Source organism: Stigmatopora argus, chromosome 6, assembly GCF_051989625.1.
Source record: "Stigmatopora argus isolate UIUO_Sarg chromosome 6, RoL_Sarg_1.0, whole genome shotgun sequence".
Lineage (NCBI taxonomy): Eukaryota > Metazoa > Chordata > Actinopteri > Syngnathiformes > Syngnathidae > Stigmatopora > Stigmatopora argus.
In genome coordinates this window covers 11760741-11788728 of record NC_135392.1, presented here as the reverse complement: position 1 = coordinate 11788728, position 27988 = coordinate 11760741, and the positions used below count along the sequence as shown (strand labels likewise).

General features: G+C 42.0%; 1 protein-coding gene across 6 annotated transcripts in view; it reads right to left on the bottom strand.

The window, feature by feature from the left end:
• Positions 1-27988, bottom strand: part of slc12a5a (solute carrier family 12 member 5a) — a 110345-nt gene that overhangs the window by 58372 nt on the left and 23985 nt on the right. Inside the window, exon 1 of one of the 6 annotated variants that reach the window (XM_077602069.1) lies at positions 9734-10065. The exons of the other annotated variants lie outside the window; for them this stretch is intronic. Coding sequence (XP_077458195.1) covers positions 9734-9788 — 55 coding nt within the window. The 5' untranslated portion in view covers positions 9789-10065. Of the gene's footprint in view, positions 1-9733; positions 10066-27988 lie in introns of those variants that run through there. 6 annotated transcript variants of the gene reach the window in all.

The following is a 27988-nucleotide window of genomic DNA, read 5'->3' as shown; positions in this document are numbered from 1 at the left end:
TGAGGAAAACGGGCTTTGAAAGTTGCCAGAATTTGAATCCTCGGCATGTTTTGTCACGTGATGAACTGATTTGCTAATGGGCGTATCCCACGAATCCCTGCCATCCTTCCCAGTTCAAATGGATTGGACAATGGCAGCCAATAAGTTAAATGTAAATGCGTTACATAACTAACTAACTCATAACATAAAAAAAATATGAGCGAGTTTCCCAGGACGTTTGTGTGAACCATTTCTGGGTTTGCGAGAGATGTGCAACCCGATGTAAATGGAACAATTTCCAATATGATGCTTGAAATCCCAACACGAAAAGTCGAAATCTTTCTCTTCGCTTTCAAATGAGCAAACACAGAGGCTACCGAGATGTTTGTATAACATTTGCCCGGTCGCCATCTGTGCCCATGTTTGTAGGTTAGAAGAGAGGAGCAGCAACTTAGCAATGCTAAGAACCGACGCCTCCGATTGGCGATCCACCTGAGGTTTGCCACGCTAACGTATAGCCCGCTACCCTAAAAGCCTAAATATGAATCCGTTGGCCTCATTCAGTCAGAGGCAGTTTGGCCACCAAAGACCCATTAAGCCTGTCAGGCCTTCCGGCTCGTAACATTCCAAACACGGATGATTATTATTCCCCGTTGTTTTCTTGCTTTGGAAGTCGGCGTGACAGCTGCCATAGAGGAAAAACAACTAACCCTCCAGGCTTAGTGTTTTAACTCACTTTTTCTTCCTCTGTCGGTCGGAAGGTTTGGCTTCGCTAGCTAATTCACTGTGCTCACAGTTAATCCAGTTGGACTGGGAGGGCCTGGCATGATATTGAAAATATTCTTGTACATGTACTTGATTGCTTTTGTTGCTTGGGATTGGTTCGGGGACATCCCTAACTTAAATGATTGGACAGAATTTCTTTTCAATTGTTTTTTCTGATTCCTACTTGTTGAAACCGGTGTATATACCATGCATCCAAATAGTATGTAATGTCATTATATATTCTTTATGCTTTGAAAATCAAAGATGATAAAAAGGCCTCATTTGCTCAATCATAAATTATGTGACGAGATTCTATTTTGGGAAGCTTTTAAATCCCTATTGCAGTCTTCCAAAGATGCATTATTGAATGGTAAAGGCCCGAATAATACATGCATTAGCGGGGATTGAAATGGTGAGAAGGATGTTGTTTTGGTCAAGTGGAAAAGAAGACTTTGAAGGAAGGGAAAGGGTTCCACGTCAAACTGGAGCCAACCGGTCTGATTTAACGCACAGGGGCTCAGTCTATCCAACACAACAACAGGTGTCTGATCAGATCCGCTTTGTTTGTCTGGCGCGTTCATGCCAAAGGTCGCTTGAGGCCACCGCGGGATCCCCCTCAAAAGTAAATATTTGACTCTTCAGCTGCCAAATGGGCCATTAGGCCAAACATTACCTGACACGACACAACTGAGCTTCGGTGTTGATAAATGTACATTAAGGCTTGGTAAATTAACTCGGACATGAGCGCAGTTAATTCTGAAGCAAGATTTGAGCCTTTCCAATTTCTGTCCATTCAAGTGTTGGTGAAAAAATGCGGTATTTAACTAGTAACTGTATGCAACGTTAAAAAATGTTACTGGACTAGATATATAACAATACAATCAATCGCAAAAAATGTCAAGCCGTTAAAGAAGTGCTTTAATGCCAAATGTGCTGTAGCAACCAATTTTAAAACCCTAAAGCTGTCTGCAGTTGAAACGCTAAACCTTTTCTTAGACTATTGGCATGAAAAATAAGAAGCTAGAAAGGTTGTCCGCAGGTTAACGTCATTTTCGAGCTCAGCGGAGACGTCTTTCCGACAAACACTTCATTTCCAATTACTGAGAGCGGGCCGAGCAATACTATTCATGCCGGCGTATCAGGCCCAGACGCCGGTTTGGCGCAGACTTAAGCTGACACGCGAGAGGGGGAATGCGAGGTAGAGTCGAGGAGCGAGCGAGGTGTCTAAGCGGTCAGCATCGCCAAAGGCCACACTTCACTGGAGAGAACGGCACGTGAAATTCAAACCGAGCGGCATAAATAGTTGATGGAGACATTACACATTACGGTTATACGTCCACTTAGCTCGCTCCTGTTTAAGTGAATGGCGACCGATCGCTGGCCGCCACCGGCGCTTTTTAAGTGCTGTTTGATTGTGCTGTCGTCGAGAGCTTGAAAAAAAAAGGTCACATTTTTTACTTGCATTTAAATTATGAATTCATATGCTGACAATAAGAGTCGGTAATGTTATGCGGAAGGGATACATATTGGGATTCATTTTCTGTCAGCCCTCCCAGTATATTGCTGTCAATTTCCCGTAAATCTATTTTTGTAAGGTCAGTGGGGAAAAATAGGTTTGTGTCTAACCTTTTCTTCACCAATCAAAGCGATTCCTCTCATTCCCTTAAATGTGGCGTTTGTTACATATAAAAAATAAGTATATACATATATACACACATCTATATATCTATATCTATATCCATATCTAGCCATATCTATATCTATATACCTATGTATATATATGCATCTTGTCCATTTTGTCCAACTTTACGTCTTTTTGAGTCTGTATCCGTTTTTGCTACCGCAACCAAGATGGCGCGTTCAAGTGGCAGCCGGTGGCGGTAGCTCCGCCCACTCTTGCTCGTTTTGTGTTTTTGCTGCTTTTCTGCGTTAATGATTTGATTTGGTGATTCTTAATGATGCCATTTACTTTGATTTGCTTTGTACTTTTGCTTTGTTGTTCTGCGGCCTTTGCGACTGTACTGTCTAACTTATAACTATGCCTTTCCTGCATTCTCACCCTCTTGCTACTGTCACAATTAAATTTCCTGAATACGGGATGAATAAAGTTATCCAATCAAAAAAAACACGCACTCTCACACGGACACACAAAGAACAACTATATTTTATAGCTGAAATGAAAACTGTTCACACACATGCAAGTTTTCACACCCAAGCGAAGCTGCGCCGCCTCCAAAAACCAAGTTGTTTTAAAGCAGTATTAGTGAGCGCAATTCGAAACTATTTCTTACATGATAAGATTGAGCATGCCCCACGGACTTCAGAAGGCGCCATGCATCATAGCGTTTATCTAATAACACCTCCAAGTGTAAACGCATCATTGAATTAGCCGGCGCCACAAAGGGGGGGTGAGGGAGCAGAAAAGTGTCCTCTGTGTAAAAAAAAAAGACTATTTTCCCAGACAAGGCCATTCATAGACCTGTCATTGTAAACGCTCAAATTACAGTGTGGCGCTTTTGTGCGCCCCTTTTGTAATGATGGCCTCCTAATCCAGTAATGTGTCTGTGTTTATCTTTTGCGTCAAGTAAAAAGGAAATGGCAATGTGGCACATGTGCACTAAATTGTTAAGTAATAGTGAGCAATGACTCAATGGAATAAAACAAGACGAGGATAGACGTCCAAATATGTGGCTCTTTTTACCCTGCTGTGAATATGAATTACAATGCATTTGTAGAGAATTAATAAATGTTCCTCGTTGGAATAAATTACATATCTATGGCAGCCTTGCTGTCCATATTACCATTGTTACCTTAACATTGTTTGTTATTGGTTTCTGATCAAATGGAAAATATTACACTGCCAAAAATGTGACTTAATATTATATATATATATTTGATCTTCACTGTGTTTTTTTTGGATGGTGCGACTTGTAATCCGAAAATTCCGTAACTATAACTCTATTTAAAAAATCGAATGAAATATATGAATATGAATATAAATAGACATGTATTCTTGTTTTACTTTAATCAAAAAAGTTGTTTTTTTAAATGAGGGAAAAATTATCAAGATTAAAACTAATCTAGATGTTGAAACAACTATCAAGAGATGTCACTTGTTGCTAGGCAGACTTTGCAGGGCTGCAGTGAAACTACCACACAGTTACTAAAAAAAGGACACAGAACTAGTCTATTTCAGCACTATTGACAGCGATAGACGTCCAATCCAGTTTAACTGTACTGACGATTTGACCCGACCCTACAGTACTCTACCCTACCCTACCATAGCTACTCAATGTAATTTGAACTGCGATCACCTTAATGTTAATTAACAGCCCTTCCAGTTCAAATGGATTGGACAGGCAGGACAATGAAATGATCTTTGAGTAGATCGCAAAATACAGAAAAGATTCAAATTGAATTATTTTTTTAAATGTCACTTGTTGCTAGGCAGACTTTGCCGGTTGGAGTAAAACTGCCCCAAACTTACTTCCCTCCATAAACTATTATATGCCAAAAGGTATATAAATACCGCATTTAAGTCCCCTTGATGGTGAAAGTAAATCAATTGATTGCTTCCAAACCTGGTTAAAATAGTTTGGACATGAGTGAATAAGTATTTTCTGACCAGTATAAAACGAACAAAAGCAGCACGAGTAGTTCGTCGATCACGTCTAAAGGCAGCGCTTGTAACCATGACGACGCACGGTAGTGTTTTTTTTCCTCTCTCTTCAGGCTTGATGAAAAGAAAAGCCAAGAGAACCACGAGGCGCTCGGGAAACAGCCGGCCCGAGTGCGAGTCAATCGATGGCGGGCTTTTCATTACGCATCTATCTTCGTCCTCGCTGACGCCAAACGTGGCGGAAATTGAGACACCCGTCAAGGACTCGGAGGCCGTCGGCGCGACGTAGGATTCCAAATACAAAATGAGGAAACTTTTGGCGTGCGGCTAATTTGACGGCGTTACAGTTAATATGCAATCTTAAACGTTCCCTATTCAGAGCCGACCTTTAGAGAAGGTTTGGATTTTTCTGCGAGTGCCCACTCACCCCGCCGCTCTCGCTTGATGATGAAATAAATGAGCGAGAAGATGAAGGTCCCTGCGTAAGGCTTGTTTGGGGATGATTCATCTCTTTGCCTCATTTCCAGCGAGCTCCTCTTCCCCCATAAAGCGCTCATCTATCTTTCTTTCCGGTGGAAATTTACCTCAGAAAACCTTTTGCTTTTTTCGGGGGAGGAAAAGATCATTTTTAGGGGTGGAATGTGGCAACAACGCAGCAAAAATGTAAGAAAAACGAAGTAGAAATTCGAGGTGGAACAATCTTTTCTAAGGGGAAAAGAGTTTGGATATTAAATATTAAGAGGTTCTTTTGTTTGAAGGCTTTTATTCACTAAACGCTTTGTACTTATTTTTCTTATGTTTTTACATTCATATAGGAAGAATTTGCATTTAAAATCCAACTTTAGTTTAAGTGTTGCGAAAAAAACATACATTTCAAGTACAATAAATACATTTATGATTCATTAATCCCTCCCTGCCTTTGGGTTTAATTGGCAAACGGGTCGGCAGCCATTTTATGTGGTCGTCCACCACCGCCATGACCCACGCTCTTAATTACCCAGTCAAATCTATTCATCTGCGCCTACCCACCCCAACCCCCAACACTGCGTCGTCTCTCGTCTCTGCCTTCCATTAATACTTACCTTGAATAAAATCAATGAAGCTGTGTGTAATTACGAACCTTTTTTTTTACTCTCGAGTCATTAAGGCCGATCGTGTCTGAGACCATTCTGACTCATCAGCTGGCAAGTAAATGAAGGGAAAGAATAAAATGTAACAAAGCCTGTTGCTAAGTGTTTAGATGCGGCAAATACATTTCTCGTATATTTTTATCCTCCTGACCACAAAACTAGCTATTACTAGAACTTTTGAGGATTGTTTTTTTTTCAACTTGGTCCTTAGAATGCCTGTTTTTGTGTGTCCGTACCTTTCTAAGTAACAAGTGCCCCCATGTAGCCAGCCATCTCTCTCACTTGCGGCGCATTTGTGCTTGCTCACCCGCTCCCTATTCACAGCAGATAAGTCGCGGGGCGGAAAGCCAGAGAGTAATGACGGCCGGCGTGCACAGCAAGCGGCTCCTCAAGAGTGAGGGGAGGGACGGGGGGCGCCTGGGGAGCATTTTGCAGTATTATGCAGTCAGCTATGACTAAAACATGATTACAACCCTATTCACGGGGATGAAAGGAGTGCAGCCTGGATGCAGGGAGCCCGACCGGGCGTGCACCAATGCGGCGTAAGACCGCGGGAGATAGGCCACTGTGGAGGGGGGGGCACCAAATGCTGGTGAGTTGTGATGATTAGGATTATTCTTCTTGGATTGTAGGCAGGACTTTACTTTTAATTGTTATGTATCGGAGGAGGATGGCCGTATTTTTCGCACTATAAGTCCGCGAAGCACAACTACGACTACAGACGATTCTTAAAAAATCCACGTACAAAAGACCAAGAACTCATTTTGGACTCCAAATGATGATGAAATAGACCACGTGCTTAATGTGTCATCTGGAAGAAGCAATATAGGCTGGCTTGTCAGCCTCCGGAGAGCGCTGTGTGATGAATGTGTCACATGATCAGCTGAGCTAAAGACTTAGCCAAATATGGCTAATAAAAGGGCAACAATATTTGGTTAAAATACATTTGCAATTGAAATGGAGGTGACTGCAAATGTAATTATGCAAATGGGACTGTCCCTTTTCTCCTGAAAAAATAGCAGGAGACAATTAACAGCATGACGGGAGAGCAACGTGACCACTCATTTTGGCTGCCGCGCAAAAACGTGCAACTCTCAAGCTGCCTTATGACCCAATTTTGAATTCGGCGGGTGGAACGCAACCCATATTGCATCTTTGCCAGCTCATGAGCAGTCAGATGAAATTCGAAAAGGAATAAAATATGCAAACGATTCTGTTCTTTAACAGAATGGTTGACTAATCTCCAAACTAATCAGTTCTCAATCGACTACCCAAATAATCATTTGTGGAAGCCCTAAAATACACACAACCAATTCTGTGACTCCATAAACTATGCAAACAGATGATTTTCTCCGTAAAAAAAACAAAAACTAACTGGAGAATTCCAGAACAGCGCCAATGACACCATATCAGTCCTATTTCCATTTTTTTTTTCGAAGAAAGATGATAATCAATATAATCACATTGTTCATGTTCATTTTGGTGCTCCCCCGCCCTTTCCCGTCCCCCCGGGCTGTTCGGTAATGAACGCCATCAATCAGAACCAGGGACAGCGACGTGATGAACATTCAGCACCGCGAACAGCGACAGCAACTGCAGCTGCGCTTGTTCAACAGAGGTTAAGAGACCTTGACGCTCACACCACCAACACCATCGTCAATCTGGCAAAATGCTACTGGGAGGCACTTTCCAGTCACATGCTATCATTGGGACAGATGGAGACTTTCTGTTGCCGTCAAATGAATTCCAAGTTGGAGATTTAGCGTTTTTAGAGCGAGCACTGATTGTTATCTTAATAGTCAACTCATCGCTGATTATTTAGTCGGATCACATATAAATGCAGTGAAAAACGTAGGGTTATGAAAACCGCAACTGTATCGTTTTCCAAAACCAAATTACAGAAATTTGTCAATTAATTGAGGAAACCCTATTCATTTTGAAAAGGAAAATATTTGAGATTTTGTACGATTTATGACTGATGCAGTGGACTTTTTAGACTATTATGATGGGAGAAATGCAGTAGTATTATAACTGCACTGATTGATTCCATGGACAAATGGAGATGAATATTTTTTGTGATGTCACTTGTTGCTAGGCAAGTTTTGCAAGGCCGGAGTCTGTTATTTCTTTAAAAAGTAAATGCAAAAATGTTTGTGAATAACCCATTTATGACATTGAATGTGATAGACATCCAATCGACCAATCAATTATTGTTGTCAATGGCAGTCAAAAAGCAGCACACAGACCAAACCCCCCCTAAAAAAAGACGGAAGCCCGCATGAGGTTAAATATTCATGCTGCCGCTGGTTGTCTATTTTTAATCATTAGGTAGATGCAACGGACGACGTTCTCAAAATTCTGCAACACGGTCACAGCCATCTTTGGGATTTTCAATTTTTTTTGCCAAATAATAATACGCGTACATGTGTGCGTACAGTACACGATGACACCAGGGGTTAGCATCCAGAGGCACACGTCTGGGATGGATTGGATGGAGCAGGGGGCTTATTTTTGACAGCTGGGTGCAAGGAGATTAGTGGAGACGGTGGGCCTGGGAGTGTGCGTGTGCATGCGAGTGGATGTGTGGCTTGTCCGTATGCTGTTGGCAACCCATTTCCTATTAGGGCCATTTTGGTTGGATAAAAAGCCTGTCAAACCTGCAACTTTCGCTTAACCAGTGGAAAATATTGGTTTTTGGTCGGCCTCGATAAAAGCAGATGAATTGTTTTTTGCAACTTTTCGAAATGAGATCATTGCAAAGGGTGCTGGAGACTATCCCAGCCAACTATGGGCATCATTAAATATATCTATCAATTGGGGTAATATTTGAATGTCAACTGTGTGTGTGTGAGTGTGTGTGTGTGTGAGTGTGTGTGTGTGTGGAACATGACTCAATTTGTTAGGCAAGTACTTAACTTACGAGTCAAAAGGCAGTAGAGCGATCATTTGCTGCCAGCCTCTCCCAGTTCAAATGGATCAGATGGTCTATTGCCGTCAGGAGTACTGAAACGGGTTAGCGTATGTGCCTCTTGGCTTCTAGTGGAAGAGCTGATATTGATTTCATCCATTCATCGTTTTTTTTCTAACAATGGGGCAGTTTTACCTTAGCCCCATTAAACTTGTCTAGAAACAATGTACGTGACCAGAAAAATGACCTGTCAGTCGAATTGGATTGGAACCTCTATCCAGTTCAAGTGGGTTGGACATTTATCGGCATCAATGGCAACAAAAGTTAAACAGTTTTTATAATAAAAATGGTGGCGCAACACCTGTAGACCGTTAAGAAAACTAAAGATTGACAATACATCAGCTGGCTGAAATATTGGGACAATATATGGACTTTTTTTTTTCAATAGACTGATATATAGCCACTTAAATAGGATAATTGTTATGTTGAATGGCCCATATAAATTGTTTTTTTGGTCAAGATTGGCCAATATCCACCAATATTTAGGTGAGAATAACTGCTATGTCAATTGTTTGAGTGAAAAATTTTCGCACAAAAATTGGCCGATATACTGGCCAACCGATAGATATTTTTTAAGATCACTCTAAATCAGGCGGTTTATAGCTGATATATTAGTACAGTATATTAGTAAGTGTTGTCCCTGTTAATGATGTTAATTGTGATTTTGCTCCTTAGAAAAGATGGAGAAGAAAATAACTGCTAATATAAAGTAGGCATTTAATAGAATGAACGTTTCCATTGCCTTTCATAATGACCCTGCTTCAAAAAACTATCTCGGTATAGTTCAACTTGGCTTTAGACATCGGGATTTTATTTTTATTTATTTATTTTTAAATCGGCATTGGCTTTTGAAAAACTAAAATCATCTAAACCGCTAAAAAGGACAATATTTAAAGCATCCATGAAGGAGTTAAAGATTTTGGATGCTTTCTAAACCATTTGTTGCGAAAAGAGTTACGATCATTTGCCGCTTATTTGTTTGACGGACCTGGCAACATTTCCTGAGGGGTCCAAAAAGAGCCCACGCGCCGTGGCTCGGCCACCCGAATGGAAGTAAAGCGCCGCATGAGGATGATGCCCTCGTTGGGGCGCCCCTGTTCGCACATACGAAGGAGCCATCCATCGCATTACTATTCCTGTCACAGCACCCTTGCAGTAAGGGGAAGGCAGCGCGCGCATTTGCGCATCACCTCCACCCTACGTGGGAATATAATCCCAGCGGCACGGCTGGATTGCACGGCGCGCGTGCACGCGTGACATCCCATCACTCACCCTGGTTTTGCGCTCCCCCGTCCCCCTCCTCCGTGTCAGTCAGGTTGTTAAGCATCCCGACTGCGCTTCTGCCCGTCTCCTTCTGTTGCTCTTCTGGTGGTCAGCGACGGAGGGGCCTTCCGTGGGGCAGCTCTCCCGCCGCAGAAGTGGCCAGGCAAGGCGGCGTGGAAACGTGGCAGGCCGCACTCCTCTTCGCCGGATGCTCCAAGAGAGGCGGCGGACAGAACGGAGACAAGGATTTTTTTCCCCCCTCCCTCTCTCTCTCTCTCTCTCGCTCTCTCTCTTTCTCTCTCTCTCTCTCGTTAGGTCCTCCTCCTGACGGCTCTTCTGTAGCTGCCTCGTAAAGCGTGACTCCCTCGCTCGCTCACTCTGTTGCTCGCTGGCGACGCGCCCCCGAGAGAGCGAGGGCGAGGAGGAGGAACCCGCCAGAGTCGCACCAAAAAGATGCACCGGGGAGGCTAGGTTCGGCCGACGGGAGTGGGGAGGAGTTTGTGAACGGATGAAAGGACGAGGGCTTGGAGTTTTTGGGGATGCTTGACACTTGTTGCTAGGCAGATTTTGTGGGGCTGGAGTGGAAGTGTGCCATATTTTGACCACTCCAAAAAAGCATGCGGATAATTCTTGTAACTATAATGCAGTCATTTTGTCAATATCATGAGCTTCAGTCCACTGGAGTGCGTTTTGGACTAATATAAATACGCATGAAAAATAAGTATTCGATATCTCAAAATATACAGCACAATCAATACTAAAGCTCACAACTGATTCAAATGTTCTATTATATTTGTATAGATATACATTTTTAAGAATTATTTGTTTATACTTCAAAATATTGTGATTGGTAAAAAATATACATTTATATGGAACATTTCAAACAAATCTTTAAGTGATAGATTTGAAATTTTTCTGATTTTATAATATACATACATGGATTGATCAAATGCAATGTAGGTATTTTATTTTGAATCATTAATTTAAATTGATAGATACTCTAAAATAATATTGAATTGTTTTACTCAAATAGTAATCACATTAAGTTGCAGGCCATTAAATGAATATGAAGATAGAACTAACTATTATATATGATTAATATATAATATTTGGATGCTATCCAAGCCAACTATGGGCAGTAGGGCATAGTCCAAATCACATATTAAAACATGATCGAGAGTAATATTAAAAACAAGATCAACTCATTGTCTGCCATTGATAGTGCTAAACGTCAAATCCATTTGAACAGGGAGTCCCCCCCTCACTTAAATGACAAATTCACTAGAAGTCACTACAATCTGAGCACACACTCCAAAAAGTGATAGCTGAGCCAACCCACTCACAAATCCAACATGTTTGAGTGCAACGTTGAACAGAGGACCTCAATTAAGTCATCTAATTTCCGTCCTTGTACGTTAACTCGGCGCCGGTGCGTTTATACACAATTCCAAACACGGGCGCGAAGCCCGATTTACGACTGCGGCAAAACAACAAAATGACTTCCGTCGACACGGAACGTTTCGGCCGACGTTTTCGCATTCGGCCGCGGCCTTTTCTGGCACTCTCCCGCGGCCGTTAGCGTTTAATGAATGCGTCCTCGTTTGATTTTGCGCCGGCGCCATTCCGAGCACACACTGCTGACTCACTGGGGCGTCAGAAAGCTTGCTTTTTTTAAAGTAGTAACTTAACTCCGTCTAGTTTCCTAACGAGAGGCCTGTTTTCGGATTTGTCCAAAATGAATTCAGAAGAACACAAAGAGGGATTCTCGGCCAGTTTTTCCCTCAAAGTCGCCATTCGCGCATTCGCCTGCCGTATTTTCACACCTATAGGGCGCACCGCCTGAAAGGGCGCCGACTCAGTTGAGGGTGTATTTTCAGTTTTTTGTCAATACAAAAGTCGCTTAATTTAAAAGCTGCTATAGTTTTTATAGCATGGCACACATGATTGCATGCATGCTAGCGTATGTTTTAAAAAAGGCAACAGGAGCAAAACTGAGTTGGATTTTGTTTTACTGATGTAATGTGTATTCGTGAAAATATAAGTAAAAATATTCAAACAACTACAAATCTGTCAAAGTCCTCATCTTCTGTATCCGACACAAAGAGTTCAGCCAGGTGGGAGAATTCGCCAACAATGCAGGGTTCCATCTCATTCTCAGGTTCAGAGTTGTCGCCGTGGGTTTTCGTAATAGTGATTCCAGCTTTGACGAAAGCTCAAACTATGGAATACGCTGGGAGGCTATTTTTAGGGTGAACGTCCGCTGGGTTGATCACAATAAGTAGCGTGTTGGCAGGAAATGAAACCAGTCAGTCAAGCGGTCAGGGTCATACAAAATTTTGAATTTAGCGCGTAAACAAGGCGCACCGACTGATTGGGCGCCATGTGCGTTTTAGAGAAAACTTTAGACTTTTAAGTGGGCCCTATAGGTGTGAAAATATGGTACTTTGACGTCAAGTTGGCGTGGTTAAATTTAGCCATGTTTCAGGAGTGCTTTTCAAACTGCCTGAACTTTAAGAGAAAGGCTCCGACCCTCAGCGGGGACGGGCATTATTGGGCTCCGCTGTCATCCAGACCCCAGCTGGGTTGATATCGACCCGTTTCCCTGGGAGACTGGGGCGCTCCGTCTTTCTGCGCGATGACTTCCACGCTGTGCATCTTGAGCTACTCTGACCTTCGTCTTCAAATGGGAGGTGAAGAAATAAAATGGGGGAAGCGGGTAGAAAAAGAGCAGCTGCTACAAAGCACTATTTTCATAGGGGCTTTACTTTTTGCTTAAATATACAATGTCAATTTTTACATTTTGTTTTAACCGTATATTGTCTTTTTAATTTTATTGAATTTAAAATACATAAAATGAACATTTAGTTTGTTGTTTACTAATTGAATTATTTCTTCGAAATTAAATAAAATGAAATAAAATAAAGGGAGAATATTTGTTCTTTTTATTTTAATTTAAAATATGTTTTATTATTCTTTGGTTTCATCTAAATAAAGTAGAAAATATTTCCATATTTAATGTTTATTGTATTTTTTGCATTAAAAACATCAAATTTCTTGTGTTTTTACTCTAACATATCTACTGAATTATTTTTACCAATGAAATCAGTATAAAAGACAATATTAAAAGTTTTGTACATTAAAAAATTGATCTAATATTATCCCTCATTTTTGGTATTCAGAATATTTTAAATAAAGTATTGATATTACAAAGCTACTTTTTTACTAGCTTATTCATGTGAATTGTGTTTCCAATTGATTCATTTTATTAAAATGCAGGGGAAAAAAGGGAAGTTCTACATTTGGGCACATTGCTCATCAAAATTTTGGGACTCATTTTATACCACACAAGGTAAAATCCACGCTAATGTACCACTTCGAGCTAGTTATTGGACACGGCGCTAAGCGTTCGTTTAGTGTGTGTTTTATGACAGTCGGTGGGCCATTCCATTCACCGCTTCTGCCAAAGTGACAAATAACTTTACAGCGTTGCCGTTAATTGGCCTCATCGAATCAACCAGCTGTTGTTGTGTCCTTCGTCAAATGAGTCCAATCACGCTTTGGTCCCTTGTGTCGGACACGTGGTGGACAACACCGACTGTCATTGTCATTATGGGATGGAGTGAACATGTTCTATTCAAACAAGTACAGTCACGTGACTTCAAATCACACGCAATGCTAAAGAACATTTGTTCTGGACTTAAAAAGCTGCATTCAAGCTTGGAGGCATGAATAAGATGCAGATTGAGAAAGTTGGCATTTTGCAAAAGGTCAAGCATGGGGCCGAGCTTTTATAGATGGTAGGCTTTGAATACAATATTGTGAATCGGAATATTGATAAGGGTGTTTCACTTGAACATTATGTAGTGTAGAATAGCAAGGCATAACAGTATCAGAAAATGTAAGAAATACTTGACTAAACAACATTGTGGAGAAGCCATGTGGAGAAATAATAGTTAGTTTACTCTAGTTTAAAGTATTTTGAACCCATTTCTGTAGGCAAAATTAACCAAATATATATATATAATATATGTATGATTTAATACTAACACTTATTAATGAATATTAAAAATGAAAATGATAAAATCACTTCATCTGCACAGCTTTTACGTTTTAAGTAACAATAATACTAGTAGATGACAAATTTTGCTTTGAATTTGAATTCGAAGGACATTTTCTTCATCCTTCTGCCCATTTGCGGAACCATGAACTTTTAAACAAAATACTACTAGGAAAAAATATGCACCATTTGTGAAAAAACTATTAAAACAATGATTCTGAAAATCATCTGCGGTTCCCGAACTAAGCGTCAGATGTCCCCAAATCAATCAGCGTGCCATGATATTGTCCTAAGTTTGAATTTACCGTAAAAGTGCAGAGAGTAAAGCGCAAAATCATCAGTCGCCCTTTGGCATATGATGATTCCAGCACACACTGAGGGCATTGCAGTTTTTGCGTGTCCGTGTGCGAGCATAGACTGACATGTAACCGCATTAAAAAGGTGAAGCCGACAGAAGTATTGAGCTGTGGTGGAGAGCGCTCAGCACTGAGATGCCAGATAAAGACGTAGCGGGAAGAAAAAGAGCATCCTGATACATCTTGTTCAAGAGAAGTAGAAAAATCAGACAGTACAAAAAGGGGCAAAAATCAATTCCAGGGTTGTGGGGCAGGATTCCCCAGAAAGAAGGTGCTTGTGTGTGCCTTCGACCCATCATTATATTAAGCGTTTTTTTCTCCCATTATTCAATTTAAGGACAAGTGGAACAAAAAAGCTGAGGGAAGGATGATGTGACCCACTTTGATGTCCTCAAAGAGAAGCAAGACAGAGAGGAAGATCGAGTCGGCCCAAAAGGGAAGAGAAAATCAAAATCGGAAAGCACCCAAGATGGGGTGGAGATGTTGTCGGTGGCATCAAGGTGCTGCCGGCAGCTCTTTCCTGCCCTGCGGGCTGCTCATGTAATCTGCAAAAGAGCAGATTTTTTGTTTTTTTTCTACCCCCACCCAACGTCACAGAGGACACACTTGAGTGAGGAACGTCGTCGAGAGCGAGCCAATGTTTTTGCTGGAGGCCCCGCAGAAACATGAAGAAGAGGTGCTTGAATACCAGCAGAAAATCAGTGCAGTTTCTCTATGAGAAGTTGTTTTTTTTTTCTCCTCACGCGGTTTACGTATACAGTAATACCTTGAGATACGAGATTAATGTGTTCCGGAACCGAGCTCGTATGTCGATATACTCGTACCTCAAATCAACTTTTCCCATAGAAATGAACTAAATACAAATTAATTCAAACCCACCCTCTGAAAAAACACCAAAATCAGGATATTACAATGGAAAAACATTCTTATTGGTTCTAATTCACCATCTACTAAGAGTATCAAATAAATCTCGTGGTTATGATGTTTAATACTAAAATGAGACATTATTCAGTACAACACGGAGTGCGCGGAGGGGAGAGAGAGAGAGAGAGAGAGAGAGAGAGCGACGCGCTCCTAACACAACATAAACATGAATTTAACTTAAATGAACTAAGATTACGATACAGACACCCTTTTTTAAAGTTGAATAATCTTACCTTACACTAAGCTTAATTCTTCTGGCTTGGCTCTTTTTGCCTTGCTTCTACTTTCACTTTTAGCCAGAGTTTTTAAAAGGAACCCATCTAGGGTTGTTTGCTTTTGTCTCACCTTCAAAATATCACGAAAATTACACACATAAATGTCCTCACAATAGGATAACGCACGACCACTAGCCAATTTGTCCAGGTTCTCCTCTCGTATTGGCGAGCCAGCTTCATCACACATACACCACTCATGTTTTTCTATTATTTCATGCTTAATATCGATTGTCGTCATACGCCTTTTCTTCGCACTACCCTTTATTGCACCCGCTTGCTTTGGATGCATTGTTTTTACTTTAATTCTGCACTGACTAGCGCAAAAAAGGGAAAAAAATACAGCGCTCCGCCCAGTGCTCCTAGATATCTTTATACAAAGGAGCTGCGTCTCGGCCACCTGGCTGTCTCGTATGCTCGTATCTCAAAATTTGTCTCCTATGTCAAGGCAAATATTTGCTCGGAATTTTACTCGTATCTCAAATTTCTTGTAGGTTGGGGCACTCGTATGTCAAGGAATTACTGTTATTTGTTAATTTTGACTGTCATTAACGGAACATTTGTTCATTTGCTGCTACCCTTCCACTTCAAACATATTTGACATCTACCAGTGATGAAACATTTCAATTCACAGCAGAAGAAAGATTAGATGCCAAATGATTGGCTGCCTACCATCATCAATCATTAATTTTACGTAAATATCAGCCGAAGAATTGACAAATTGTGAAACTAATTGACAATTAGCTCACCCATAAAATATGCCATCATGTGTTTGTGGCAGCCCTAATCTATATAAATTTTAAGAACTAATATTTTTGAAGATAGACCAAATTAGAACAGAAAATATAAACTAATATTAACAGATCCATAAATTCCCAAATGAGTAATTATTTCCAGCAGGAAACACAGACAAGAAAATGGTCGGATCAAATGGACTCAATTTTTCGTTAAGATTCATCGCTAAAAATATAAAACCCTCTTTTCTTCCATTAGTATGTGGCATAAAAGCAAACAGCGTCTATCGCGCTACACTGTAGTTTGGGGGCCGTAAAAGGAAACTAGGGCTGTAAATTGCCTTTATTGGAGTAGAAAATGAAAAGAAGAGCTTACAATTGAGGGTGTGCACGATCAAAGTGTTTGGAGATTCGCATCATCACAACCTAAATACTGTATCGGCGCAGAGGCTAATTCCGAGCGCAGGGCGGCCAGGTGCGACATTTGTAACGCTCTAGTTTTCCAGAAATATCAATCACACATGAAATAAAACGTGTTCCGACGATGGGTATGGGATCCCAAATGAGAGAGTTTTCAATTTAGATCTTGACGAGGATTGCTTGCGTGCAAAATCAGACTTCTGGGTTTCAAACGTGTTCTGGATCTGTGCTTCTGAGCTCGGGAGCGGCGTGAAAGGTCACCTCATCACTCGTGCCGCATGAACTAATCCTGAGTCCACTTTACGCGCCGCTGACTCCTCTGGCTTTTTCTGTGGCGCCGCGGTGCACCTGTAGGCCAAGCGACACTGCGGTGACATTTCCACCCAAGAACGATCCCGAAAAAGGACGGCTTGTTGGTTTTTACACAGTTGGCAGTTGATAGACGTCCAATCAAATTGAGTGGGCGTAGATCAGGGGTGCTCATTACGTGATCGCCAAGGTGCTATTGGTGGAGGGCCTGAGAGTATGATTTTTGATCCAGTCTATTAGTTTCCTTGAACGTCTCGTTTGTACTGCAACATCGCAATGTTCCCACCACAATACTCACTTTTTTAACAAGCATATCTGACTTTTTCAACAATCATTAGGCTCTAATCAAGATCATAAGTCGAGTATAATCTAAACGACCTGTCACAGCTGCTTGTTAAGTCTTTCCTTTGATGTTGAACAGCTTCATTTCGGCGCCCTGTGTGAGCTGGCGTAGATAATACTCAAAAATCTCCACCATAAATGTATGTTATCTTCAAAAAATAAAACAAGAGTGGAAAACAGAAAATATTCTGTAATATTTATCACTTTGTAATTGTTGCCCGCGGGCCGTCACTGTGAAACCTGTGATTTTTAAGCATGACCAAAAAGAAAAAAAAACTGTATCCTTATCAAATGCTATCAAAACGTCCGATTCAAAAGTGCATTTCCAATAAGATGTCGAAGACACAACTGCCCACTGCACCGAAACCAAAAACATCATTTGTCATTCGATTTTCACTTCCTGCACAATATGGAATCCATTACAGTGGCGAGCGGGAGCAACTTGGGAGCAGGTGCTGTTAACGTCACACACGTTGCAATTTGCCGCTACTTTTATCCGGGTTGTTTTTGTTCCATTTCAACGAGCTGCATTGAGACCTGGAGAGAGTCAAGTACCGCGTTCTTGTTTTATTTTATTTTATTGCGGCTCTGCTTTCCTATTTCTGGACATTTAAGTCTTGGCTTTGGCAGAGGCGGCGGCGAAAGAAAGAAACGCATAAAGCCATAGCGACAATGAGAATATCTGCACAGTGCATTTGGTGTCCCACTTGGATGGCGCCTTAGTGTGATGAGCAAACATTTAACTGTCCAAAACAAGTCCTTCTGCGCAATTGAAATTTAGTCGTGAATTCTACCGAGTAGAAGTCGAGCCTAAAAAGAGACGGCTGTTTGAAGCTCTAGTTGTTATGTCGAAAGGGATTGTCTATTTTTAAAACAACATAGCAAAAACAAATGTGGAGATATTTTTAGATCATATTTTTGGGTCTGTTTTACATTTTTTAGATCAGCCAAACTGCTTTGTTACAAATAGTTCTCAGAAACAGTGGAATTTGTAAAATGTCCTATTTAACAATGACAGAGTGGATTAAACTCTTTCAGTTTCATGATGTGAAAAGAAAAGACAAACGTTAAGTACCAATGACGACAGAGTATTATAAATTATTATTATTATTATTAATTCAGCTTGAGAATAACAGAAACAAGAGAAGTGAGCAGAAAGAAAATGGAGACTTGCTGTAAATCTGACGACTACAAAACAAAGTGGTGTTATGTACTACCTAACAATTTTCACCCATATCCCCAAAACATGCATGGTAGGCTAATTGAACAACCTAAATTGCCCCTAATGGTCATCTGTCTCATTGTGCCCTATGATTGGCTGGATAACAACATTGAATATTACCCATTAAAATAATAATAATAATAAATCAAATCATCATCTCAACACAAATCAGCCAACAGTGGCAGGGCAGTAGCGCCACCCTCTCCTGCGGCCAAGACACTGCTGATTGGATCAATGGACACCTCTGGCTTATGATAGGTGATAATGTGCTATTGTGAGTGGATAATGCCGAGGTAATCTGGGCCCCAAATCGCCATCCAGCGCTTCGCCTCCGCCTGGCCTTCGACTCTCTTAATAGATAACACGATTACGGCTGGCTGATGCAATTACCACTTTATCATGGTGCGACATTGTTTTTTCTCTTGAGTACCTCAATGGATTTAGACATGCGTCTAATGGTGCTGTTTTTCTGCACAATGTGTCCTTATTACACATCTGCATGCCCTGTTCATTAAAGCGAACATGGGCCGAACTAACTTTTGCACACGTGCACAAAGATGTAGTCAATCAAACACTGATGCTCAGTGGATGTATCGACACAAATCCACAACATGTGCAATATTCACCGAGAATGAATATTTGATGGAATGGAAGGTGATTATAATATAGATCAAATGATAATGCTATGGCAAAAAAATGTACAAATGCAACGTAGCACATATTTACTCACATAAAGCGGACGGGTAAAAGGGGAATGCGCGTGAGCATATCATACTTAAAGTATGACAATATTAGGAGTCGACGATGACGTTTTCGTCTGCTACCAGTGACCGAGACGATCCGGATTAGAGCTGAAATGGGTAAAACGAGTTCGGTTTTACAAAACACTTAATTAAAAAAATCCCGTACAAAAGTTGTTATATGGCGTATACAATTTGAAATGCATCGTGTTAGGTTTGCGATAATAGTGCAAATCCGTGTCTGCCTTTTGTAAAGAAATCATTTCTTCTGCTTCCTATTGAGTGAAAAGTCATCTCATTGCACAAGTACTGAGTGAAGACAGGCTGTTTGCGTTTAGAGCCACCCTGTAGATGTTTTGGATAACAGTGCCCGCCAGAGGGGAAAACACATCTCACTGGATGCAGATTTGAAAACTGCCGCGTTCCCAATACTACAGTTTATGCAATATGGAGATTATGTAATTGACTCCATCAAAGTTCATTACGTATTGTTGGTGACAAAACACAAACTTTGTGCCGAAAGAGTGACAGACGGTTGCTATAGCATGTCTTCCAAAGAGCCAACTGGCAAGAAAAGTTAGCAATGCAGCCACCCGTCACTTTGATGTGACACAGTGGGGTCACGTATCACCCTACAGCATCACCTGTTCCCGAACGGCACAGCAGACAAAATGACACTTAGGAGAAGCAAGAGAAAAAGCTAAGTTAAGCTAACGTTAGAAGCGCTGAGGCACCTGGACGTCAGAAATGAGATTTTGACATGGACTAAATCGGACAGGCGATGGTGACAAGTGAATCCGAGAGACGGGCCGAGACAAAACTGACAGAAAACATGATGATGTAACATAGAATATGCTAAGAAGAAACACACATTGTCCCGATGAGACCTCACTGTCGTATGCGGGGGTGGTCTTGCACAAAGATACGCGCGAGGCTGAGATGTGAACGCCGCCTCTTGGGAAAGCTCCCTCCGGGTATACACACCAGACAAGAAATCCTGACACGATGACCCGCAGGTGATGGTCCCACAGGCAAACCATTACGTAACCAGTCTCTGTGTAAGAAAGGTTTTTACAAAGGAACATACCAAGACATACAAAGACTGGGACTTGTATGATTTTAAAGTCCAAGTTTAAACTTGACCAAGCTCAAACACAATGGCTTACTTGGCTCTGGTTCTGGAGAAAACTGGATCAACACTAGATCTGAATTTGGTCCAAGGACAACAATGTCACCCATTGTCCAAACACCCAGTCAAGGAAATCTCTCAGGCCAACATATCCAGGATATGGTTACTCCCATTATTACCCACACTGTGTGACCATAGGTGAGCTAAGAAAGGTAAATCAACAGATAAATTGAGAGCGTATGGTTGAGATCATCAGCGCCTGCATCACTGCAGATGCTACCAATCCACTAGTCGATGCTCTACTTTCTGCAACAAATTGCAAAGTCAAAGGACTGCGTAGCATACATATGGAACAATCCATTTGGCATGCCAGGTTACAAAGAAAGAGCAAACTGGAACAAATACAATACTTTATTCAGATTCTTTCCTGGTTTGCCACACTGGAAGGGAGAATAGAGGTAATCTGTAATTTACAACATATTAACCATTTCCAGAACTACTCTAACATTTGGAATCCTACTGTTTGGTTACACTCAATCGCAGAGGGGATCAGTCAGAAATTAGTCAGCGGATCGTAAGCGTAGGCAGTGATACAGGGAATCGACATCGTCAAGCAGTATGATTTGATTCTGTGCATGACAGATCAGTAGTCATGTCTATCTATCCTCATGGGAGGTTTGTAGCAGAATGCGCTGGAACGTGAGATCAATAGAAATGACAAATGGGTTGTGCATCAATGAGAAGGCAGCGGATTCATAGTGTTTCCAACCCGGCAATGAGCGCACGGCCCAGAGGAGATTCGGTTCGGCTTGTTCTTGCACGTAGAGCTCATTTGGTATCCAATCTCCAGTCAATGCAGCTAGATTTATATGCGCGGCCAGGCGAGTCACTGTCAAACAAATGCAGGGGGCTCGAACGGGCCTGGGGGACGTGCGTATGTATGCATGCAAACCTTCCTGCAGGGACTGGTAACACTAATATGAATGATTGAAAGGCGTACGGTGGAGGACAAGGGGTGAAGAGCCAGAGGTTTAGCAGAGTGGTGGGGAACAAGACTTGGGATAAAAGGCACGATGGAAGGATGTAAAGACAGCGAGGGTAGGGAGACGGGGGGGGGGCAAACATGCTGTAGTAGGATGGGGAGAACGGGGTGAGGTAGAGATAATGTAATCCAGAATCCAGATGAAGAGAGGCTTGCTGTTAGAAGAAGCAGGGGATTGGGGCTCCAGAGTTAATGTGACGGAGATGCTTGGTAAAAATAGCCCGGGAAGCGGGGCAGGAGTCCTCAATGATAAATAATACACAAAGGAGGCAGGGGATGCTGAGGCTGGACTTCTCAGGTGATTTTCAAATTAATTACCAGAACTCTGCTGTCACAAGACCCATATAGAATGACCCAGTGAAAAATAGCACAGCTTGTCACGTTGCCTCTGTCAATATAATAAAGAAATGTAAATATTTGAAGATTCAGGATGAAGCCATGTTACACCAGAGAAAAGAACATGTTTCACAACCATCTGCGTCTGAGCCAAGTGCCAGGATGTGAGGGGCATTTATCCCCACAATACCCACAGAGACGGGGCCTATACAGTACACTCTTTACATCAAATATTCACACAGGGGATAAAAAGCATTGCGGTGGCTGGATTCCCCCAAGGATTTGTCTATGCCATGCATGGACAAGTTTTTTTTTCTTTTCGAGGGCCATTTGGTTTTTGTGTTTTGAGGGTCAAACTAAAAGGCATATTCACACCAGGGAAGTCCTTACTTCGCTTGTTTTGTTACGGACCGAAATTAAGTAGGACATTGACGAGTTGGTCAAGGGGCACCAAAACGAACTCTCAATGGAGCAGGAGTTAATGCAATGCTCGGCAATTCACGAGGAATTCAACGAGAAGGCGGCTGAGGAGGAAGCAGCCACCATCCCAACAGCACAAATCAGAAAAAAACGGGGGAGAAACAAACTTTCCGACTTTGTGGAAAAAACATCCTGAAAAAGTGTTCACGAGTCGTGGGATCGCCCAGTTTGACGACGTTTGTCTTGTGCATTTTACAAACATGATTAAAAGTCATTAAAGGCAATTGTCTTTAGATCTATTTTTCTCAAAACGTCTGTCAACTAGCACCACCGAAGGGGAACTTAAATCCAAACAGGTAGAGGTCCGACTGTACTCTGTAGCCACCACAGCCATTATGGCAAATCTGTACACGGAAACACAAAAGTGCTCAAAACCTTCAATACTGCAACCTTCCCAGGTCTTGTCTTTCTCCTCACTGCATCTCTGTTACACAAAACATTTACTAGATGTGCTGAATTGTTCTTTTCTGCTCTAAATGACTCTCTGTAATGAGTGTTGTCAATTGTTGGCTCCACTCATGTATAGCATCGACCGCAGTTAGCCGATGTAGAAGGTTGCTACGTGACGAGGACATGTTGTATTCACACACTGGCAGCGGTATTACCGCCCCCTTTACTAGCAAATTTGTATTGTAACATTGTCACATACGGTACAGAAGTGCTATAAAAACTTCAATCAAGTAAAAGTACATGGACCTGGTGATTTTTTTTAAATAAACTCAGGGTCATTTTTCCGAGACCACCGCCATATTAGCTAAACCCAGATGTGCGGCAAACACGAAATCCTCCGCAGTAATTCCACCCCGCTGCTCCAAATACCGACGGAGGGCTGCCGGTCGCCATGGCAACGGCGCTCCTGCCCGATCCAGCGCACTGTCGAGTTCTCTTGTTCTCACTTGTGTCCCTCCAGCTCGTTCCTTCCCTCGCCGACACGGAAATAACCTTCGAGTGCATTTGCTACGTGTGACGGTTTTACTGTGTGCAACTCGTAATCCTGCTCCTCTCACGTCACATTTGATCAGGGGCCGAATTACCAGTGGTAGCGATGACCTACATTTTCAAAAGAAATATGTCCACTCAATAAGACTTGCTATTTGTGTGTTTGGCTGCTTTCAATATGCTGGACTAATCACCGATTATTTTTGCGAATAAGCGACTTATCATAAGATTTATTTTTATTTTAGCTTTGAATGTGCATTAGAACCAAAGAATTGATAGCTAATCGTCATGAAATTGGTGATTTACCAAGAACAGATCATTTCACTTTCCATAAAATCCTCCACTTCTTTCTATTGTGTAATTTAACCATAAAATGGAAGCCTCCACTATATCTTGCCTACTTATTTACCAAGACTGGCCTTTTTCCACTCGGCTACTCGGCCCCGGTGCCCATCACCGCGGCTCTGCCCTCTCGGCGGCCCCGCCTCCGCTTTGCGCTGCCCACGGGCAAGTACACTCCTGCTCCTCTCCTACACCTTATTGCCCCTCAGGAGGCTTCTCTCAGATTCCAATAAAAGTGGAGTTTGATAACGATTGTCTGCTCTCTCAGCCAACTGTCAAATCTGTCAGATGTGACAAACACTCGGCTTGTGCTTTTTTTTTTTTGCACAGTGGACAGCTATTGATTGCTAAGCTACTTTTGTCTTTAGAGTTGAATTATAAATGAGTTGGATTCATAGGCGGTCGAACCTATCTGAATCGAGAATGGAGATTTTCTAAGACCTGGGAATGTTAAAGTAATCCATTAAAAAAGAAAAATAGAACAGGCTCGAACCCACCGAAGTTGAAATGGTTTGGCCATCTATCAATGTCAAAACTGTCTTTTAGGGTAACCCGTTCATATAGTCAGTTGACTGACTAACCAATCACTGCAAACATTGTTGTTTCCAGATCGGAGAAAATGGTAAATTTCACAGCAAATGAACAGGCTAACATAAACAGACCAACATTTTAATAGTTTTTTTTTAAGCAGACAACTGTAAACCGTATATACAGTGGAGCAAATAAGTATTTAGTCAACCACCAATTGTGCAAGTTATCCTACTTGAAAAGATTAGAGAGGCCTGTAATTGTCAACATGGGTAAACCTCAACCATGAGACACAGAATGTGGAGAAAACCCCCCTGAAAATCACAATGTTTGATTTTTAAAGAATGTATTTGCAAATCATGGTGGAAAATAAATATTTGGTCAATACCAAAAGTTCATCTCAATACTTGGTTATGTACCCTTTGTTGGCAATAACGGAGGCCAAATGTTTTCTGTAACTCTTCACAAGCTTTTCACACACTGTTGCTGGTATTTTGGCCAATTCCTACATGCAGATCTCCTCTAGCGCAATGATGTTTTGGGGCTGTCATTGGGCAACACGGACTTTCAACTCCCTCCACAGATTTTCTATGGGGTCGAGATCTGGACACTGGCTAAGCCACTCTAGGACCTCGAAATGCTTCTTACGAAGCCACTTCTTTGTTGCACTGGCTGTGTGTTTGGGATCGTTGTCATGCTGAAAGACCCATCCACGTCTCATCTTCAATGTCCTTGCTGATGGAAGGAGATTTTCACTCAAAATCTCTCGATAAATGGCCCTTTCCTTTACATAGATCAGTCGTCCTGGTCCCTTTGCAGGAAAAACAGCCCCAAAGCATGATGTTTCCACCTCCATGCTTCACAGTGGGTATGGTGTTCTTCGGATGCAATTCAGTATTCTTTCTCCTCCAAACACAAGAACCTATGTTTCTACCAAAAAGTTCTATTTAGGTTTCATCTGACCATTAAACATTCTCCCAGTCTTCTTCTGGATCATCCAAATTCTCTCTAGCGAACCGCAGACGGGCCTGGATGTGTACTGGCTTCAGCAGGGGGACAACACCGCTAGCTAGCTAGTCTAAAATAGTCTAGCTTCATTTGCCATCATGCTTTTTTTAAGTTATCAGGGACGAAGGCATTCCGAACTTCTCCACTTGTTTGACACTGGCCACAGTAGCTCAGTAGTCAGCACGTTCGACAGCTGAGATAACCGAATGCCTGATAATGCCACTATCATCAAGAGCGAAAAAAAGTATATGCAATTTAGACTGGTCCTGTTCTTTTTAACAGTTAATCACAGCAACCTTAGTTGTCAGTATTTTATCTTAATTTTACATTTATTTATCTATGTATAGTGTAGGTCAAGTTGACAAAAGCCACCGCCGGACAGCTGCTGAACCCGCTTAGCTCACCACTGGGAAATCGCGGCCAAGAAAAACACAGCCACGTCTTAATCTGTTTTCACAGCTCAGCATATTTAGCCAACGGGATTACAAGCATGACTATCACGGCGCGCACACGTCAGCAGAGAATATCAACCCGTTGTTTGCCCGACGCCTAAGCCTCTTACCCACGTGCCACGTGGGAAAAGCATATACCAAATTATTGGGAGGTGGGAGGGCTACAACCGGAGTCAGAAGGCGGCGCATCTCTGCAGAGAATTTAGCAGGGCGCTAATTAGCACAGTTAATTATTCTTTCAACCAATGGTCCGTCGCGTTTGCTCGAGGGTGATAAACAAAAGTGGGGAGTGAGGCGTGACGTGTATAAATGTGTATATATGTGCTGTACACTTGTCTGGAAATATGTATGTTGTCAAAGCAAATCTTGATGGCGTTACCTTGATCATTAGTAAAAGAGAAAGTCAGCCATTTTGGGTTGAAGTAGACATGTTGGAATTTCATGATTTGTGATTTGATAATCGGCAGCGCGGTGGAAGAGTGGTTAACCCTAACCTCTGACGAATAATTTGATGACATCAGACGTAATTATGAAATGACTTACTAATATTACAAATTTGATGTCTGCGCCCGTTTACACCGTACATCTCAACCACGCAAATGTGAAGATAGGCTAAGAAAATAAATAAAATCCACAGAGAGCTACTTTGTAAGAAAATGTCAAATAATGAAATAATGAGACTGAAGAAAAGCTTACACTTCCAAGAAAAAATGAAATTGCATTCAGGAAAAATAAAAGTCAGCAGGTGGATTTAAAAGTACGGGTTTATCGCTACGGGTGATTCTCATGCACCATGCCCACTTTTCATAATATGCGACGACAGGCTCGCAAATGAGGCAATGAAGCCTAAAAAAAAAGCCTGAATACCTCCTTGCCTTCAATTTTTTTTTTACATCTCATGTCTGGAAAGTGAGGTTAGGCCCAAAATTACAGAATAGACTTTAAATAAGCAAAGAAGATTGTAGTGGCAGACTTTTATTCCTATACCCCAGGACGGAATGCAAAAAACTACAAATCAGTCATTTTTATCAGTTAGGACTGCTTTCCAAAATATGATTTCAGTACGGGCAGTCTGGGTTCGATTCCCACTCGATGCCGAGGTGATCGTGAGCGTTAGTGGTTGTCCGTCTCCTTGTGCCCTGCGATTGCCTGGCAACCATTTTGGCGTCAGAGAATATTTATGACTAATAGGACCCAAAAGAGGCTCAGGACGATTTTTAGGTCAAAACTTCTGCAAACTATGTTGCTAGTTGCCGATTCACAATAATGAGCAGCCATAAAACACCCCTCCAAAGGAAAGCACGACTACGATCTGGCCCGCTCCAAAGCTAAGTTTGACACCCGTGTCCTAGTGGGAATCCTCCACGCAGGGTGAGAGTAGGCGAGCTGCTGCCGTTTCTTTTGTTGCCGCTGCTGTTGCAGTTCTAGCACAGAGGTAGCGAGCGGCGCAGTAGTGAGATGAATCACTCCATCAATCTCCCACGTTGCCCTCACTTGCCAAGGAGAAACCAAATCAGCGCGCCCGGAGAAGTCAGAAGTGAAGGAACTTCGCCGGACCTCGCTGAACTAATTACATCCCCGGGAGGAGTGTTTGCGTTCATTATTAAAAACCAGAGGGGAAAAAAACTGGCAGTTTTGCCCGCCCTGGTAAATCAACAAATAAGCATCCATATTAGATGGTTTCCTTGACAACACGGCATCCTGGCACTTCCAATAATAGAACAGTGTGACGTGGGATGCTCTGGCTTTATTTTCCAAAGGAAACAAAGCGAGAAGGGAAGGAAAGTGATCCACCGACAACTATCTGGATTGATTCCATTACAGCTCTTGTCGCGTCAGCCCCCGGGGGGTTTAGGGAAGACCCTGTTGGACGGGAAGGCCAGACACACACTCGCGCACACCCCCCTGGAGCAAAAGCCGCAGTATTGATGCGGCAATGGGAACAGCGATAAATACTCGCAGACCGCATCTGTTCGTGTGGAAAACGGTGCGGGGGGACGTAATTGCTTAGGTCTGATTCAATTAGAGGTGCGCACGAGCCACCGGGACAGATTTTGCCCGCTCAATGTGAGGTTACCGCTGAAGGATATGCATCTGCGGACCTCGCCTCACTTGGGACGTTGATTCGTTATTTATTGACAAAAACGGGGTTTCTTGGGCCATTTATCTATCAGTGTGCACCAATACGGCACGAAAATGACATCATAGGCAAGAGGAAGTAGTGAGAACTAAAGCCATGATGCTGCAATATGTTTCAAGATGGAGTTTCCAACCACCAAGCGCCTAACCCAAAATGGCCACCATGATGATAGATAGACCTCAAAAGACACTAGATGTCCAATCATCCTTCTGTTGTGAATTTAAAAATATATATCACTAGTAGAAGTCTACTCCAGTTTAAGTGGGAGGGTGGCAGCGACATCTGCCAACCCTCCCAATGGATTGGACATCTAGCCCATTCTGTGATTGCAAGTGAGTTTGCAGTAATTTAGTAGTCAAAGAAATAAAATGTTTGCACATTTTTCCAAAATACATGCTATAGGTACAGTATTACCATTGGCCGACAATATCGGAATAGGCAACAGGAACAAATAAAATAAAAGCAATAATGACAATTGGTCTATTCTCATTA